We start from the raw sequence: 15672 nt of genomic DNA, 5'->3' as shown, positions 1-15672 counted from the left end.
GCCGGCCCTGGGCTTCATTCAAATATTAAATAGCATTGAGGATAAAATAGTGCTCTGCAGTACTCTGCCAGATGGGTAGGCCTGGATCCGTGGTAACACAAGCACCCCTGTTTTCCATTACACAGACCTTGCCTAGGAGGAAGACCAGAGTCGACTGGGTCCAAAGCAGCAGAGAGATCAAAAAGCAAGCCAGTGATCACGCTCCCTTTCTCCTGCTCTCTGTAAAGCAGCTTTCCAGTTTATTGTTCTCTCTCTTTAGTTTACCAACAAAAACATTTTTAGTTCTAATTCTATACTGCCTGAACATTGAATTTTTTAAAAAAATACTTTTCTTTTGTTGTAACAAAATCCAGCTGTTTCTTTGTTTCTTTCACCCTCTGTTAGGTTTGCTTAAGTGACAACAGAGGAGTCATTATTGACATTAGTATAATGCTTAACTGCTTATTTTTGCCTTTAGGACATGCACAGAGCTTGCAGGGCTGTTATTTTGAAAACAAAAATCCTTCTTTTATTTGTAAAGTGAGAAAATGTAATGGAAACCATGCATGAGGGCTATTAAAGAGCCCCCAGAGTGCTGGCTTTATACTTCATAGTAAGATGCACTTGAAACACTGTCTGCACCCCCCTCCAGGAAAAAACAACAACCACCGGAGCTGCTTCTTACTTCTTATGAACTCAGTGGGAACCTCCCACACTTCTAAAATACACCTTAAAATGAAGCTGTTTATTTCTATTCCCATAGCATCCAACATTTCACATGTGAAAATAGGATCTTGCTTGCAAAGCCCCAGGCAAAGGGCCCAAGGAGCCAGAGCCAGCAGCTCAGCTTCCTGGGCAACCTTGCCATTTCCTGCCCTCCCAACAGGGCTGCCCCCTGCCTTCTTTCCTGGAGCAAGGCGGGCATGAGGGAGCTGGAGGACCTGGTAGCAAAAGGAAAATGTAAAGCCAAGACGATACAGTCTGCCATCACTAAAACAGTAGCAGCAAAAAGCACAGCACCCACACAAGCCCCAAAAGCCGAGGGAGGGGGGCTGCCACTGCTGCTGCCACCATCGTCATGAGGTGGAGGGGTGGCAGAGGCAGGGGAGGAGCCCCAGACAGTGAGGTTTGCCATGGGCACCTCCTTCAGACAACCCTGTCTAGGATTGCTTCAGGAAAGGCTATTTGTGTGTCGCTTGGGAGAGGCAAGTCTTCTCTTCTTACTTTGGATGTGGTCTGCTGTTCCAGACGGCTGACTGTGCTGACTTCTAAGTCTGAGGCTCTTCTGCAGTGAACTCCAGCCGTGTTTCACTGCCTTTGGCAAACTCTGAAGCCAGACTCATTTAAGACCAGTCTACTGTCACATCCCCTTCAGAGATCTCCCGGGGAACAGGGCTACTTCCTTGCCATGCACCTCCACCTGACGTTCATGCATGGGGTGTGAACACCTTACGGAGAAAAGCCTCTGCCCATCTACTTCCCCATGACTGGAACCATATGCCTGAGTGTTAGCTCCCAGGGAGACCTGGGCACGTAGGTTTCCCCTCTGCAGGGATCTTTGCTCAGTGCACAGAGGCTGGGGTGAAGAAGCCATGTGGTCGGGGGGGGGGTGTTCTATCTGATAACTGCAAGAAAACCCTTCAACAAGTGTAGCACACAGAGATCCTTATATTTCTGTCTTTCTGACTCCAAAGAGCAGCAGATGTGAACAAATGATTCAATCCTAGAGTCTTCCTACTTTAGGTCCTAGTTCAACTGCAGATAAATGCTTGAACAAGTTGTTTGGACTTTTTCGATGACTAGAACAGACCTGAGTAGAGACTTCTTTATGTATCCCTAGACATATAAATGTCCATTCTTACAATGTGTTTTCTAACTTAGGACTCTAATGATTGGGGGGACATTTTAGAACTATTCTTTATCATCATCATCATCATCACCATCATATTTTTCTTGTAGCACAAGTTAAAAAGCAACTCCACTCCTGAAATTGACTTGAAATCAAAGCAGCTCTCTCTGTTGGCACTCCTTTGCTTTTGTATTCAGGCTGAGCTGAGCTGCCAGTTGAAATAGTTTGTAGTAACTCAATTATAATTTCACCTCCACGTGTCAATCATCCTCTTTACCATCTGCCATGTCAAAGACACATTCATCTTTATCATTCTAATGACAGGCTCCTCTTTCCTTGTCTTTATCACCACAATAGTAATTGTCTTGTTTCTCAACAATATGATTCAGCCCAAAGTCATTTCAATGGCGCTTTGGCATATGCCTTTCTTTTCTTTCTTTCTTTCTTTCTTTCTTTCTTTCTTTCTTTCTTTCTTTCTTTCTTTCTTTCTTTCTTTCTTTCTTTCTATCATACTTGCCTTTTAATTTGATGTGTTTTATCACAGGACATGCTGAATATTGCACTGGTAACGGGAATGTTTTATGAGTTCTTCCTAGTGCAAAGTAGAAAGGAGAGAATGCTGGAGCCTTTTGACACAATTCAAAAATTTCAAAACAAGAAACTAGCTTAGAAGCAAGCTAAACACAGGCTAGAAAATAGATGTCCTCCTTTTTGTTGATGTGTTTTGACCTCCAATGTACTCCTATTCCTTTTTTGAGGTACATAATAGTATGGAGTCAGCAGCAGCTCCACCCCTGTTTAGCCACTGTTCCCAATCACAATCCCATGGCTGGAGTGACTAGACATGGTAGTTGTTGTTGTTAATTTATATGCAACCCTTCCTCCCAAAGGAGCCCATGGTGAGGGTATATAAAGCTTCTTCAACTTGGTATCCTCTAAGGGTTTGGACTCAAGCTCCCATCATCCCTGACCATTGACTACGCTGGTTGGGGCTGATAGGAGTTGGAGTACCAAACCTCTGAAATGCACAAAATTGGGGTTGGTTGGTGTATTTAAAGGAGGATGACTCAGCTCTGGTTCAGCCAGATTAGGAAGGATCTTCAGGCATGAAATTTGGGGGCTTATTGGAACCATGGACAGAGGAAGTATGGAGAGGGTGGGACTAGCTTTCTTAGGGGTAATGACTTCCAACCCAACCTCCCAAAATTCAAGGATAAGAGAGGCAGACACACAGAGATAGAATCATACAACTATAGAGTTGGAAGAGACACTGGGTTCTTCTAGGGCAACCTCTGGCATTGCAGATACTGACAAGTGGGGATGAGGACCTGTGGGAAAAGTTCATCCACTGGAAAGCTTATTGGAGAGTTAATGCCATTAGAAGGAACCATGGGTTATGGATGTGAGGAAGTCAGGTGGTTTGACAAGCAATTTAATTGAAGACAGAGAGTTTAAGTGGAAGTTTAGACAGAAACAAGAGCATCAAGAGAGTGGTGAGGTGGGGGGGGGGACTCAAGGGCAAGGTTTGGTTGAAATATGGTGTGGTTGGGGTAACCTGGGCATCAGAAAGTGGGTTTCATCACTTTAAACAGCATTCTGTCCAGAGGTAAATGGGGCATGGAACAGAGCCAGATGAGCTCATAAAGATCATAGGAGGCAGCTGTCACAGTTGTTTGCAGAGGAGCATCTCCTGCAAGATTAGACGCCATTAACAAAATAAAGGCTTACAATTAGCTGCATTGTACACCGGCTGTTGGTATGCTTTTTTAATCAGAGAGCATTCCTGGTACATCATAATTCCTAACCACATGATACTATGTTGGAAAAAGATTTGTACTTTTGTTAGAAAAGAAGTGGGTGATCCAAGGGACTCATGCAATTTAATGAGGTCCGACATCACAGCTTTTAAGTAATGTATTATGTGACAATGAACAAATGAGGTTAATATTCAGGTGCTAATAAAAATGCAGGAATTTTTAAAGACTTGTGTTATTCTGGTTTAAAATAATTTTGCAGCAGGCAGTTGGTAAATCTCTGGGTATCTTGTTTTATAATGCTGGCAATTGCCAGCTGTAAATTATATTGGCACTTCATTATTAGAAGCATAGAACTGTAGTGTTGGAAGGGACCCCAAGGGGCATCTGGTCCACCCCCTGCAATGCAGGAATCCAGCTAAAGCATCCATGAAAGATGACCAGCCAATCTCTGCTTAAATTCCTCCCAAGAAGAAGAGTCCACCAACTGTCGAGTCAAACCATTCCACCGTTGAACAGCTCTTACTGTCAGAAAGTTCTTCCTGATGTTTATTCGAAATCTATTTTCTTGTAACTTGAAGCCATTGGTTCAAGTCCTACCCTCCAGAGCAGGAGAAAGCAAGCTTGTTCCATCTTCCATGTGACAGCCCTTCAGATAATTGAAGAGGGCTGTCATATCTCCTCTCAGTATTCTCTTATCCAGGCTAAACAGCTCCTTCAACCTTTCCTCATAAGGCCTGGTTTCCAGACACTTGATCATCTTTGTTGCCCTTGTCTGCACACTTTCCAGCTGGTCAATATCCTGCTTAAATTGTGGTGCCCAGAACTGGACACAGTATCCCAGGTGTGGCCTGACCAAGACACAATAGATTGGTACTGTTACTTCTCTTGGACACTATACTTCTGCTGATGTGACCTAGATTTTTTCCCTGCTGCATCACATTGTTGACTCATGTTAAGCTTGTGGTCCACCAAGACCCCTAGATCCATTTTGCATGTCCTACTGGTCAGCCAGGTGTCCCCCATCCTACATTTGTACATCTGTTTCTGTTGTTGTTAGGATGTTACTGTTTGATATTGTGTACTCTTTTAAATTAACTAACTTTGGAAGCAAAAAAATAATGACCTTTTAGACTACAGTTTACTGAAATCAAAAGAGAAGATCACAGAGGTTGGGTTAAAAGGTCTGAAGTTTGCCATTTTAATAGGCACTTATACCCTTAATTTTTTCTCATGCTTGCAGCCAAAGCAGTCTTTGTGTGTCTATGAAAAACTGAATTACTGGCAGGTATTAGCTCCCAACATAATGTTATGGTCTGTATATCAGCAAGCCTCTTGTTCAGTATATATTACTATTTTTTATTTTAAAATAAATTAATTTTTGTATTTTTATTACTTATTTGAAATAAGAATTATATCCAATCTAAGTTTGTTATAAATATTTTAGTGTGGACTGGCAGATTAAAAGTTAATTTTTTATCACTTCATCTATGTGTGTATAACTACACTATAGTATACTTACATCATTTTCATGCAAAATTGATTTTCCTCCAAGAATCCTGAGAATTACAGTTTAATGCGCTTCAAGTCTATTGCTGCCTTTTGCAGCAAGGAAAGTGATGGGGAAATGTACCGGAAACTGTGGGAGAGCACTTGCTTTGGAGCAATGTCATCTAGCCTCCCGTCAAACAAATCCTGATGGCTACTCTATTAAGCAGCCCATCTGGAAGGCCCTGAGGTGCGCCCTGCAGACCGTGAAGGGAGTTCAGGGTGTTTTGTATACAAGCTTTCTGGTCTTGGGCTGGTCTTCCAGTATATTACTGTGCAAAGAAGGTTGTCCTACAGATCTAGGATATCTTGTTGAGCCTTTTTGACTCCTCCTGTTGGGCTCTATTCACAGAAGATCCTGGAGAATAGCAGCACAATGACTTCTTGCAGGACATTTGGATTCCAAGAAAGAGGGAGCCCCTTTTCTGTTTTTCATTGACCTGCCAACCCTGTGGGGAAATGTAAGGTCTGCCAAATTTTGCTAGACATCTGATGTTTCACAACTGGATGTGCATGTGGCCGGTGTGACAATGAAAATTCCCCTGTATTCAGACAGCTATTGCCATAACAGGTTAGCAGTATTTGGGCAGGGAAAGGAGTGGAGTGGCCAAAGCCGTGGCTGGCACATAAGGCAGCTGGATTTTATAGGTTGTGATCTGGCAAGGTTTGCCACACAGAACTAACTCAAGCACCAATGACCTTTGTCAGAGGTCTGAGATAAAGCAAAGTGGTAGTTTGCAAGCATTTTGAACAAATGAAAACTAGAGCAGAGGTTTTCAACTCTGCTTCCTTCAACAAACACTTTCTACCCTAACATTTCTTTTATTAAAAGATTTGTATACCGCAAATTTTAAAGAAATCCCACTGCTTTACTAGTCTGCTAAGGACATACCGTTCGATAGGATGCAGGCCAGGCCTGTGGAGTTTTGCCATATGTGGATTGTGCAAGAGGGCATTCTCCTAAAACTGACCCTTGTGACTGTGCAGCACTAAGGAAGTTGTGGTGGCCAGCTGTCTTTCAAGGAAGCTGTGCACCATCACAGATCTTCTCACGGACGAGCCTCTAAGTTTGCCAAATCACAGAGGTGCTGTGCAACCCAGTCAGATGGACGGGCTACAAATAATAAAATTATTATTACTACTATTCTTTTAAATGAATGAATTCTCTTAACCATTTGTAATATATATATTGGGTTTTTAACCTTCTGTATATAGCATATTAGTAGTAGTATTTTGGTATATTTTAATGTAAATACATATTTTGCTCAACTCTGTTCTTCCATATTGTACCAGTGTATATTATTAGCATTATTATTACTTTCTGTGGTTGATATGATCCTGATGGTCAAAACAAAAACAACAATAAAAAATGTCAAATCACAGTTTGGCGCTTTATCTTACTCCATTTTAATACTGTTTAAAGTTTCCCTTTTATCAGTTTTAATTTTTCTTAAATAGCAATGATCTACGTGTTGCAATGGGACACGGGTGGCGCTGTGGTCTAAACCACAGAGCCTAGGACTTGTCGATCGGAAGGTCGGCGGTTCGAATGCCCACGACGGGGTGAGCTCCCGTTGCTCGGTCCCAGCTCCTGCCAACCTAGCAGTTCAAAAGCATGTCAAAGTGCAAGTAGATAAATAGGTACCGCTCCGGCGGGAAGGGAAACAGAGTTTCTGTGCGCTGCTCTGGTTCGCCAGAAGCGGCTTAGTCATGCTGGCCACATGACCCGGCTCCCTTGGCCAATAAAGCGAGATGAGCGCCGCAACCCCAGGGGTCCCTTTACCTTTACATATTGCAATCTTGAATTTTTGCCAATTTTATAGAGTTAAATCTTTTAGAAATTTTGTTTCCTCTGGCATATGATAAATAGCATATGACAAACACTTCCACTAACTTACCGTATTTTTCACCCTATAGGACGCACCAGCTCATAGGACGCACCTAGATTTTTTTGGGGGGGGATAAAGGGGGGGAAAATTATTCCCCGCCCCAGGCTGCCACAGAGCTTAAACTAGAAAGCAAAACAGGTCCAATATATCCCCAAGAGCACAATGGTTTTACAATTCTTTTGCAATTACTACAATATTATGACTTTTTCCAAAAATGCAATGTTTCTGGATCTCAGGGCAATTGATTTACTTAGCATTATTTTTTGTTTGTTTCAGCTAATTATGAACTCTCTTGTGAAGCATATAAACACTTGGGCAAACCAACAGGCTTCTACTGGATAGATCCAGATGGCAGCGGCACATTGGGACCCTTGAAAGTGCACTGCAATATGACAGGTAACTACACTGTGTGCGCATAGTCTTGATCTTTCCCTTTATTTATAGAGAAACCATGTTGTATTTGACTACTAGATTTGAATCACAACATAGCAGTCATTCCCTGCCTCTCTCAGCCTAACTTCTCATGCTTGTTCTGAAGCTAAAATGGAATGACCCCACTTATGTTGCCAAGGAATTCCTAGAAGAAGAGAATTGTAATAAGGCAACCAAAGTACCTGCTGAGAGGGAAACAGCAAGCCTTCCATGTTGGCCTGCTAGAACCAACTGCTGCTTCCTTCCACTTCTCCCATAGCAGAATCTCATCTGTGGCCCACAGGTTGGTAGCTGGGGGGGGGGGTCAGAGCAAAGCTTTCTAGTACCTCAAAGCTTTCTAGTACCTCAATACCCTGTTCTCATTCTCCCTCTCGCTCATATTGAACCTCAAGACAACCACATGAACTCACTGTTTAATATACCCATTTTTCTGATGAGGATCTATTTACTGATGATGGCAAATCTACGGTCACACGGAAACTGAGCAGTCAGTATAGGGACAAGTCTAAATGTCTTCCTTTCTTCATCCCAACTCCTTGCTCAACCCAAAGCATCATGGGACGTTTCACACATATACAGTAAAGCAGAAGTTGTATGTGTGATTTATTTTCCATTCTAGATGATATTATGTCCCCCCCCCTCCCCTTTGTCTAGGACCCTCTTTATATCACTTTTTGATGTTGTGATGCAGTCAAACCTCAGAACTCAAACGGCTCTATTGCCGAACGTTTCAGTTGCCGAACGCCAAAAACCCAGAAGTAAGTGTTCCGGTTTTTAAAATTTCCTCGGAACTCAAACATCCGACACAGCTTCTACTTGAGTCCAACCATTCGGGAGCTGCGCCTCGGAACTTGAACATTTCTGAAGTTGAACGGTCTTCTGGAATGGATTACATTCAAGTTCCAGGGTTTGACTGTATCAGAATCAGCTCTTGGCTATATTTGTGTGAAATACCCCACAGGAGCGCTGCTTCACAAATACATATATTTAAACCTAGTCTGGGCCATGAAGACCTCTATTATTTTAGACCTCATATGGTATCCTCATCTTCCCTCATTCAGCCTGTTTTAGAATGGTGAGAGGAGGAAACTATAACATTTCACAAGAGTGATGTGAAATGCCACAGCCCTGAGAACAGCTGGTACTCAAAGAGCCATGACTATGGTAACCCATAATTTTGTATTCACTTATCGTGAAGAGTTGGCCATTGCATTTTAAAATTGGGATATGTGTGGAAGGTCTAAAAACATATGACACCCATTACAAAGATGTCATTTTGTGGTATATGTGGGCATATCTAGGTAGATTTTGGGCTGCTTCTTTTCCGTTTGGAACTGCCACTGGGGAACAGGAGAACAGGAAACAGCCAAATAGGAAAGACGGGGTTTTGTTGGGAGAGAACGGACAGGCAGGAGAGAGAAGAAAGCAAATTTGCAGGGAGGGGGTGCTACACTTTTTAGAATTAAGTCTGTGTGTGAGGCACAATTGGTTTCCCTGCTAGGTTCATTCCTGCCTCAGGTGAGAAGAGAAATCACTGAGGAGAGTATGGCAACCATACTGTTCTCAGACACTTTCCTGAGGTGGTACGGCTTAAGACAATGTAGTGAGGAGCAGATCTTTGGAGTTTCTCTCCTCTCCTGCTGCCCATATAAGAGTTCTGAACAAAACTTGAGAACTGTGGTGACTTGGCAGTTTCTTTGCTCCTTGGAGGTTGCTAGTTCAAGGTCCCTTGCTGCCACAGAGCTTAAACTAGAAAGCAAAACAGGTCCAATATATCCCCAAGAGCACAAATCCCTAAGAAGAACTCTAAGATTATGGATAAGAAAATTACCTTAAAAAAAGACAAAAACAAATCCTGTGTGCTTGTATCATCTGATAAAGGGCAACAGTTTGGTTTAGGCATATGGGCCCATGTGCAGCAAACAAACCAAACAGACATTAGCTTGAATTTTTCAATTATGTTTGCTATTGCTATTTGTCCCTTCTACCTTCATCTGAACTGCTATCTGTTAGTCAGGGGTCAAATGGAGTGCCTGCATTAAGACTGCTCACCATAATGCTCTCCCTTCCATTTTATGGTCACTTTGCTAAAGTGAAATGTGTGCTTTTATAGACTTTACAATTATTTAGCCCTGGGAGTGTTTAATGAATACATGTGGAGGTTGTTTTAGCGGTTTACTTTTCCATTTTGTTGTCAAGGTTCTAAAGATCCCCCCACCTCTGCCTTTTCATAAAAGGCTGCACTTTAGGGGTTTGTGGATGTTAATGGTGCAAATCATCCTTGCGTGAAAAGATGTGCCTGTCTCCATGTGGTTATGTTGGGCTGTTACCTCTGCATTGTCCCCTTGTTGTACAAGCAGCCTCTTTATTCCCTCTCCTTCCTCAAGGCCCTGTTGCCCTTAGGAAACAAATGCTTCACGCAAGGACTCCTGGGCATGTCACATCAAGACTCAGTTGCTTTTGCTAGTGATGCTGTTTGTCAAGTTGACAGACAGCAGAGCTGAGAATCAAACCATTCCACATGAGGAGGAGAGAGATTTTTCAAAAAGCTCTGCTCTCTGAGGTGATTATTTTTGCTGGCTTGTGTTTTCTCTTCCTACTATCTGTAGAGCTATAAAAGTTCAAAGTAGATTAATGTTAAAAGAAATGAAACATTTAAAATCATGTTGAAATGGCACATTATGCTCATTTATTAGTGAGATCTATAATGAGAGCCATAAAAAGAGGCAAGTGTGTTTAAAAAGAGACAAAAGAGGGAACGATGCATTCTTCCTTGAATCCCCAATCAGTCTTCGGGGGATGGTTCTGCTCTGATGTTTAATTCTTTAAATTAATTTACCTAGAGAGAGAAGGGCAAGTTCGCAGTGCTGCTACTGTTCACATGAAAAATTCAGGACTTCTTGCCTGTTTGCTCTGCCAGATGCGGTTTTACAAAGGAATGAGTCAGCAATGAATGAGCTGGAGGAGCAATCTATCTTCTCTCCCTCTCTCCCTTCCTCCCCCCCCCCTCTCTCTCTCACACACACACACACTGCTAATGTGGATCTTAAGGCACAGTTGAAAGTACCTTTCTTGCCAAGCCTGTTTTCTGTTTCACAGACAGACACAGCTCATGACAGAGTATGGGGGAGCTTTTGTGTGCCTTTGACATTGATGTCCGTGATCATGGTTTTTTGACACCTGTGACCAAGAGATGTGTTCTGTATTCCTAGAAGCCCCTGGGTCCCATTTTCCCCAAAGGGGCATAGAAGCACTGAGTCCATTGTATAGTATGTGGGGGAAAGGCTTGAGACATGAAATACAATATGGGTTTTGTTGTTATACCACAGGTTTGTTGAGAACTTGCTTTGACAAAGCCAAGTGTGGCCAGAGTGGAGGGGACCTTCCTCAGCATAGTGTTCTCCCTGTCTGGAGACTTGACATGAATTTTTCAGCAGGAACAACCTGCCCAAACTCAGGCTCATCCACACGGCCCTTTGTCCTGTGATTTCTTCCATTTGCCCCATGATTCCCAGGCGGGGTCTGAGAGGCTTTTCTTTCATCCACTGCTTTCCATGGGGAAACCTGCAGTTTACTGCTGAATTGGAGCAAGCACCATTCAGCAGAAAGCCTGGTTGACGTTCATTTTAATTCAACAGTAAACTGCAGGTTTTCCTGAGGAAAGTGGTGGGACAAAAGAAACACCCCTCTTGAACCCATGCCTAGAAATCACAAGACAAACGGAAGTGTGGATGAGCCTTATGTTTGAAGAAGGCCAGTCTCTGTGTAGATACTAGGAGTATCAAAATTTACTCTGTGAACTGGTCATAGGATTAGACTTATTCAGCCGAGGCTGGACAGCCATCTATCCTGGATGCTTTAGTTGAGATTCCCTCATTGCAGGGGGTTGGACTAAATGACCCTTGGGTCCCTTCCAACTCTATAATTCTACGATTCTGTGATTAACCATATACTTAAAACCAACATAGCTTTCTTTAACTCTTGGTGAAAGATTACACTGGAGCAGTAAGAGCCAGTCATCTCTGGGGATTGGCAGGGTCATGCCAAGACCTTTTCCAAACTCTCTTCAGCTCAGCCATGGGACCTCAAAACTCAGTCCCAAACCTTCCTGCTGACTCGGCTGGGAGAAGCCCCTCCTAGAGGCTCTTGAACAGAGTTTAGAGTAACTTATGGCAACCTAAGTTACACTTATGGTCAGGATTGTTCTGTCAGTGTGGAATATTTAAAAGGCCTGTGTGTGGCTCCATTGCTGAGAGGTGGATTTCAAACATTACAGAAATCCTGTCTGAGGAGAAATGCATAAAACCCAGACATCAAAGCAGCTTTCCCATCCGAATCAGGTATTCCCAAAGGCATGGCTGAGGTGGAGTTTGGGGGTGAGGGGCATGGACATTGGGAAGCATTTCCCATGGGAGGACAGAAAAGATCTGGAAATAGGGCGAGCAAGGAGCTCACAGGTGGGCAACCACAAGGAATGAATTTGGGTGGCCCCTTAATCTGTCACATGCCGCCAAGCAGAAAGGACTGTGGCCACACTCAATCTGAAATCCAAGGAAGCAGTGCTGTAGTAAAACTCTCTTCTTGGTGGGGACCCACAAAATGCAGCACACCAAGTATTCACATACACAGGATGGTCAGCAGCTTTTCCTTGTAAATATTTATCTGTATGTACCAAATGTCTGGGATGTGGGTGGTGCTGTGGGTTAAACCACAGAGCCTAGGACTTGCTGATCGGAAGGTCGGCGGTTTGAATCCCCGCGACGGGGTGAGCTCCCGTTGCTCGGTCCCAGCTCCTGCCCACCTAGCAGTTCGAAAGCACGCCAGTGCAAGTAGATAAATAGGTACCGCTCTGGCGGGAAGGTAAACAGCGTTTCCGTGTGCTGCTCTGGTGCGCCAGAAGCGGCTTAGTCATGCTGGCCACATGACCCGGAAGCTGTACGCCGGCTCCCTCGGCCTTTAAAGTGAGATGAGCGCCGTAACCCCAGAGTCGGCCACGACTGGACCTAATGGTCAGGGGTCCCTTTACCTTTACCAAATGTCTAGGACTGGCATAACCAGAAAGTATTGTTGAACTGTGGCTAGGCTTTACTAGAAGCCCCTTCAGGTTTTGAAGCCCGCATGCTGCTTCTTTGGTGAGCAGGAAGATGATAAGCTCTCCAGATTTCCTGATTTGTCTGAGACACTGAGACTTCCAACCTGCTCTGCGTTGTAAGCATGCGAGTGCCAATAAACTATGTACACTTAAAGCATGTAGACAGAAATCTTAGATGCCTGTGCCTTTTTTCACTATCTCTCAGAACTCAGCATTGAAATTTAGTTTTTGAAATAAGGGTTAAGGCTTAAATATGATTCTTGTTTTTAAGCGAAATGTTATTATATTTTTCTGTTCTTGCAGAAATGGGCAAAGTGTAATGTGTTCTATTACAAAGTGTTACAAAATGACCTTGACCTTTAGCAAAACAAAAAATAATAATGAAAATTGTATTACCACAGAACTTGTGAGAAAAAGGGAATTGTTGCTACAGCACATAGAGTGCAACTGTAAATTTCCCCCTCATCCATCTCTAGTAATTTATACGCCAACCTGGAAGATACTGGTGCTTCCTTTTTTGATAGCATTCTGAATATATTTGAAAGGCTGTTTGTGTGTTTGTTTGTTTGTTTGTTTGTTCTTTCATCAGACTGCTTTTGTTTCTGATACAAAATTCAGTAACCAATATTTGTGAAATTTTATTTTCATGTATTGTTCTCACTTTGCAATTACAAAACTCATCCCAAATGGGTTTTATTTGTAATTTCTATTATTTTATTACAATGGGATTAATCCTGCCAGACTGCCAGGGACTGGCTAGATGAAGAAGGAGTGGTGGGAGGCACCAGCTGGGGAACCCCAATTGAAACCCCCGAGGAGGACGGCTCAAAGCCCAGGGATCGGTGGTGGGACACTGAGGAGAGGTCAGAGGGAAAAGAGGAATAAAGAGTTAACTTCTCTAACAAACTCTGCTCCTTGCTTGCTGGACAGAGTCTGACTTTTGCCCTGACTGACTGACTACAGATCAGAATCTAAAGACACAGCCCCCTGGGAAATTCTCTAGCACAATCCACATTAAGAAAAAAAAAATATTGAACCAGAATAACTCTCTGCTATTTTCCCTTTAACCACTGGGTGGTTGATGTTGTTGTTGCTGTTTAGTCGTTTAGTCGTGTCCGACTCTTGGTGACCCCCTGGACCAGAGCACGCCAGGCACTTCTGTCTTCCACTGCCTCCCGCAGTTTGGTCAAACTCATGCTGGTAGCTTCGAGAACACTATCCAACCATCTCGTCCTCTGTCGTCCCCTTGTGCCCTCCATCTTTCCCAACATCAGGGTCTTTTACAGGGAGTCTTCTCTTCTCATGAGGTGGCCAAAATATTAGAGTCTCAGCTTCAGGATCTGTCCTTCCAGTGAGAACTCAGGGCTGATTTCCTTAAGAATGGATAGGTTTGGTCTTCTTGCAGTCCATGGGACTCTCAAGAGTCTCCTCCAGCACCATAATTCAAAAGCATCAATTCTTCAGTGATCAGCCTTCTTTATGGTCCAGCTCTCACTTCCATACATCACTACTGGGAAAACCATAGCTTTTACTATACGGACCTTTTTTGGCAAGGTGATGTCTCTACTTTTTAAGATGCTGTCTAGGTTTGTCATTGCTTTTCTCCCAAGAAGTAAATGTCTTTTAATTTCGTGGCTGCTGTCACCATCTGCAGTGATCATGGAGCCCAAGAAAGTAGAATCTCTCACTGCCTCCATTTCTTCCCATTCTATCTGCCAGGAGGTGATGGAACCAGTGGCCATGATCTTAGTTTTTTTGATTCTGAGCTTCAGACCATATTTTGCGCTCTCCTCTTTAACTCGTGGTCCTTGTGGTCTCTTCCAACTCTATGATTCTATGATTCTATGAATCAATCTGATTTTGATGCTGCCCATCTGGTGATTTTGATGCTGCCCAACTTGGATTACTGTGATGTTAAAAGGTCTGCCTTGGATTCGTATCCAGATCATTCTATCATTTTTGAGATTGCATCCCAGTACAGCTTTTGCCACTCTTTTGTTGACTATGAGGGTCACTCTATTTCTTTTACGGGTTTCTTACCCACAGTAGTAGATATGATGGTCCTCCAAACTGAATTCGCCCATTCCTGTCCATTTTAGTTCACTGATGCCCAGGATGTCAATATTTATTCTTGCCATCTCATTTTTGACCACATCCAACTTACCCAGGTTCATGGTTCTTACATTCCAGGTTCCTATGCAATATTTTTCTTTACAGCATTGGACTTTCCTTTCGCTTCAGGCATATCCGCAATTGAGCATCCTTTCGGCTTTGGCCCAGCCACTTCATCAGCTCTGAATCTACTTGTACTTGCCCTCCGCTCTTCCCCAGTAGCATGTTGGACGCCTTCCGACCTGAGGGGCTCATCTTCCAGCGTCATAACTTTTATATGCCTGTTGTCTTTGTCAATGGAGTTTTCTTGGCAGGGATACTGGAGTGGCTTGCCGGTTCCTCCTCCAGGTGGATCACGTTTGGTCAAAACTCTCCACTATGACCTGTTCATCTTGGGTGTCCTGAACCCATAGTTCATAGCTTCTCTGAGTTATTCAAGCCCCTTCGCCACGGCAAGGCAGTGATCCAGGAAGGGGTGGGTGGTTGATAGATATTGTTAATTAATTAATCCAACAGGGGGTGAAAATCTGACACAGGTATTAAGTAAATTGTGGGTTTCTGCTTGGTAACTGATAAATATAAGTTGCTTTTATAAGATTTCATTTTCCTTGTGCCTTGTTGAGTAATCACCTCAGTGTCCTGGCCGAACAATGGGGGTGGAGACACTCCTTCAGGTATACTGAAGTGTTCAGGGCTTTAAAGGTCAGCACCAGCACTTTGATTTATGCTCAGAAATGTACTGGGAGCCAATGTAGGTCTTTCAAGACCGCTGTTATGTGATCTCGGTGGCCGCTCCCAGTCACCAGTCTAGCTACCGCATTCTGGATTAGTCGTAGTTTCCAGGTCACCTTCGAAGGTAGCCCCACGTACAGCGTGTTGCAATAGTCCAAGTGGGAAATAACTAGAGCATGCATCACTCTGGCGAGACAGTCTGTGGGCAGAAAGGGTCATTGCAGGATGACATACACAGCTGTCCTGGACACAGAATTGACCTGCACCTCCAGGGACAGCTGTGAG

The 15672-nt window shown here is 43.4% G+C and overlaps 1 protein-coding gene across 2 annotated transcripts in view; it reads left to right on the top strand.

Moving 5' to 3' along the window:
- Window positions 1-15672, top strand: part of CNTNAP2 (contactin associated protein 2) — a 1023642-nt gene that overhangs the window by 713741 nt on the left and 294229 nt on the right. For both annotated transcript variants that reach the window (XM_081931012.1, XM_081931011.1), the window contains one exon: window positions 7296-7415. In XM_081931012.1, coding sequence (XP_081787138.1) covers window positions 7296-7415 — 120 coding nt within the window. The remainder of the gene's footprint in view (window positions 1-7295; window positions 7416-15672) is intronic.

This window comes from Podarcis melisellensis (genome assembly GCF_964234715.1).
Source record: "Podarcis melisellensis genome assembly, chromosome: 12".
In the NCBI taxonomy this organism is placed as follows: domain Eukaryota; kingdom Metazoa; phylum Chordata; class Lepidosauria; order Squamata; family Lacertidae; genus Podarcis; species Podarcis melisellensis.
The sequence above is the reverse complement of the archived record's forward strand: the minus strand, read 5'-3'. Positions and strand labels throughout refer to the sequence as shown.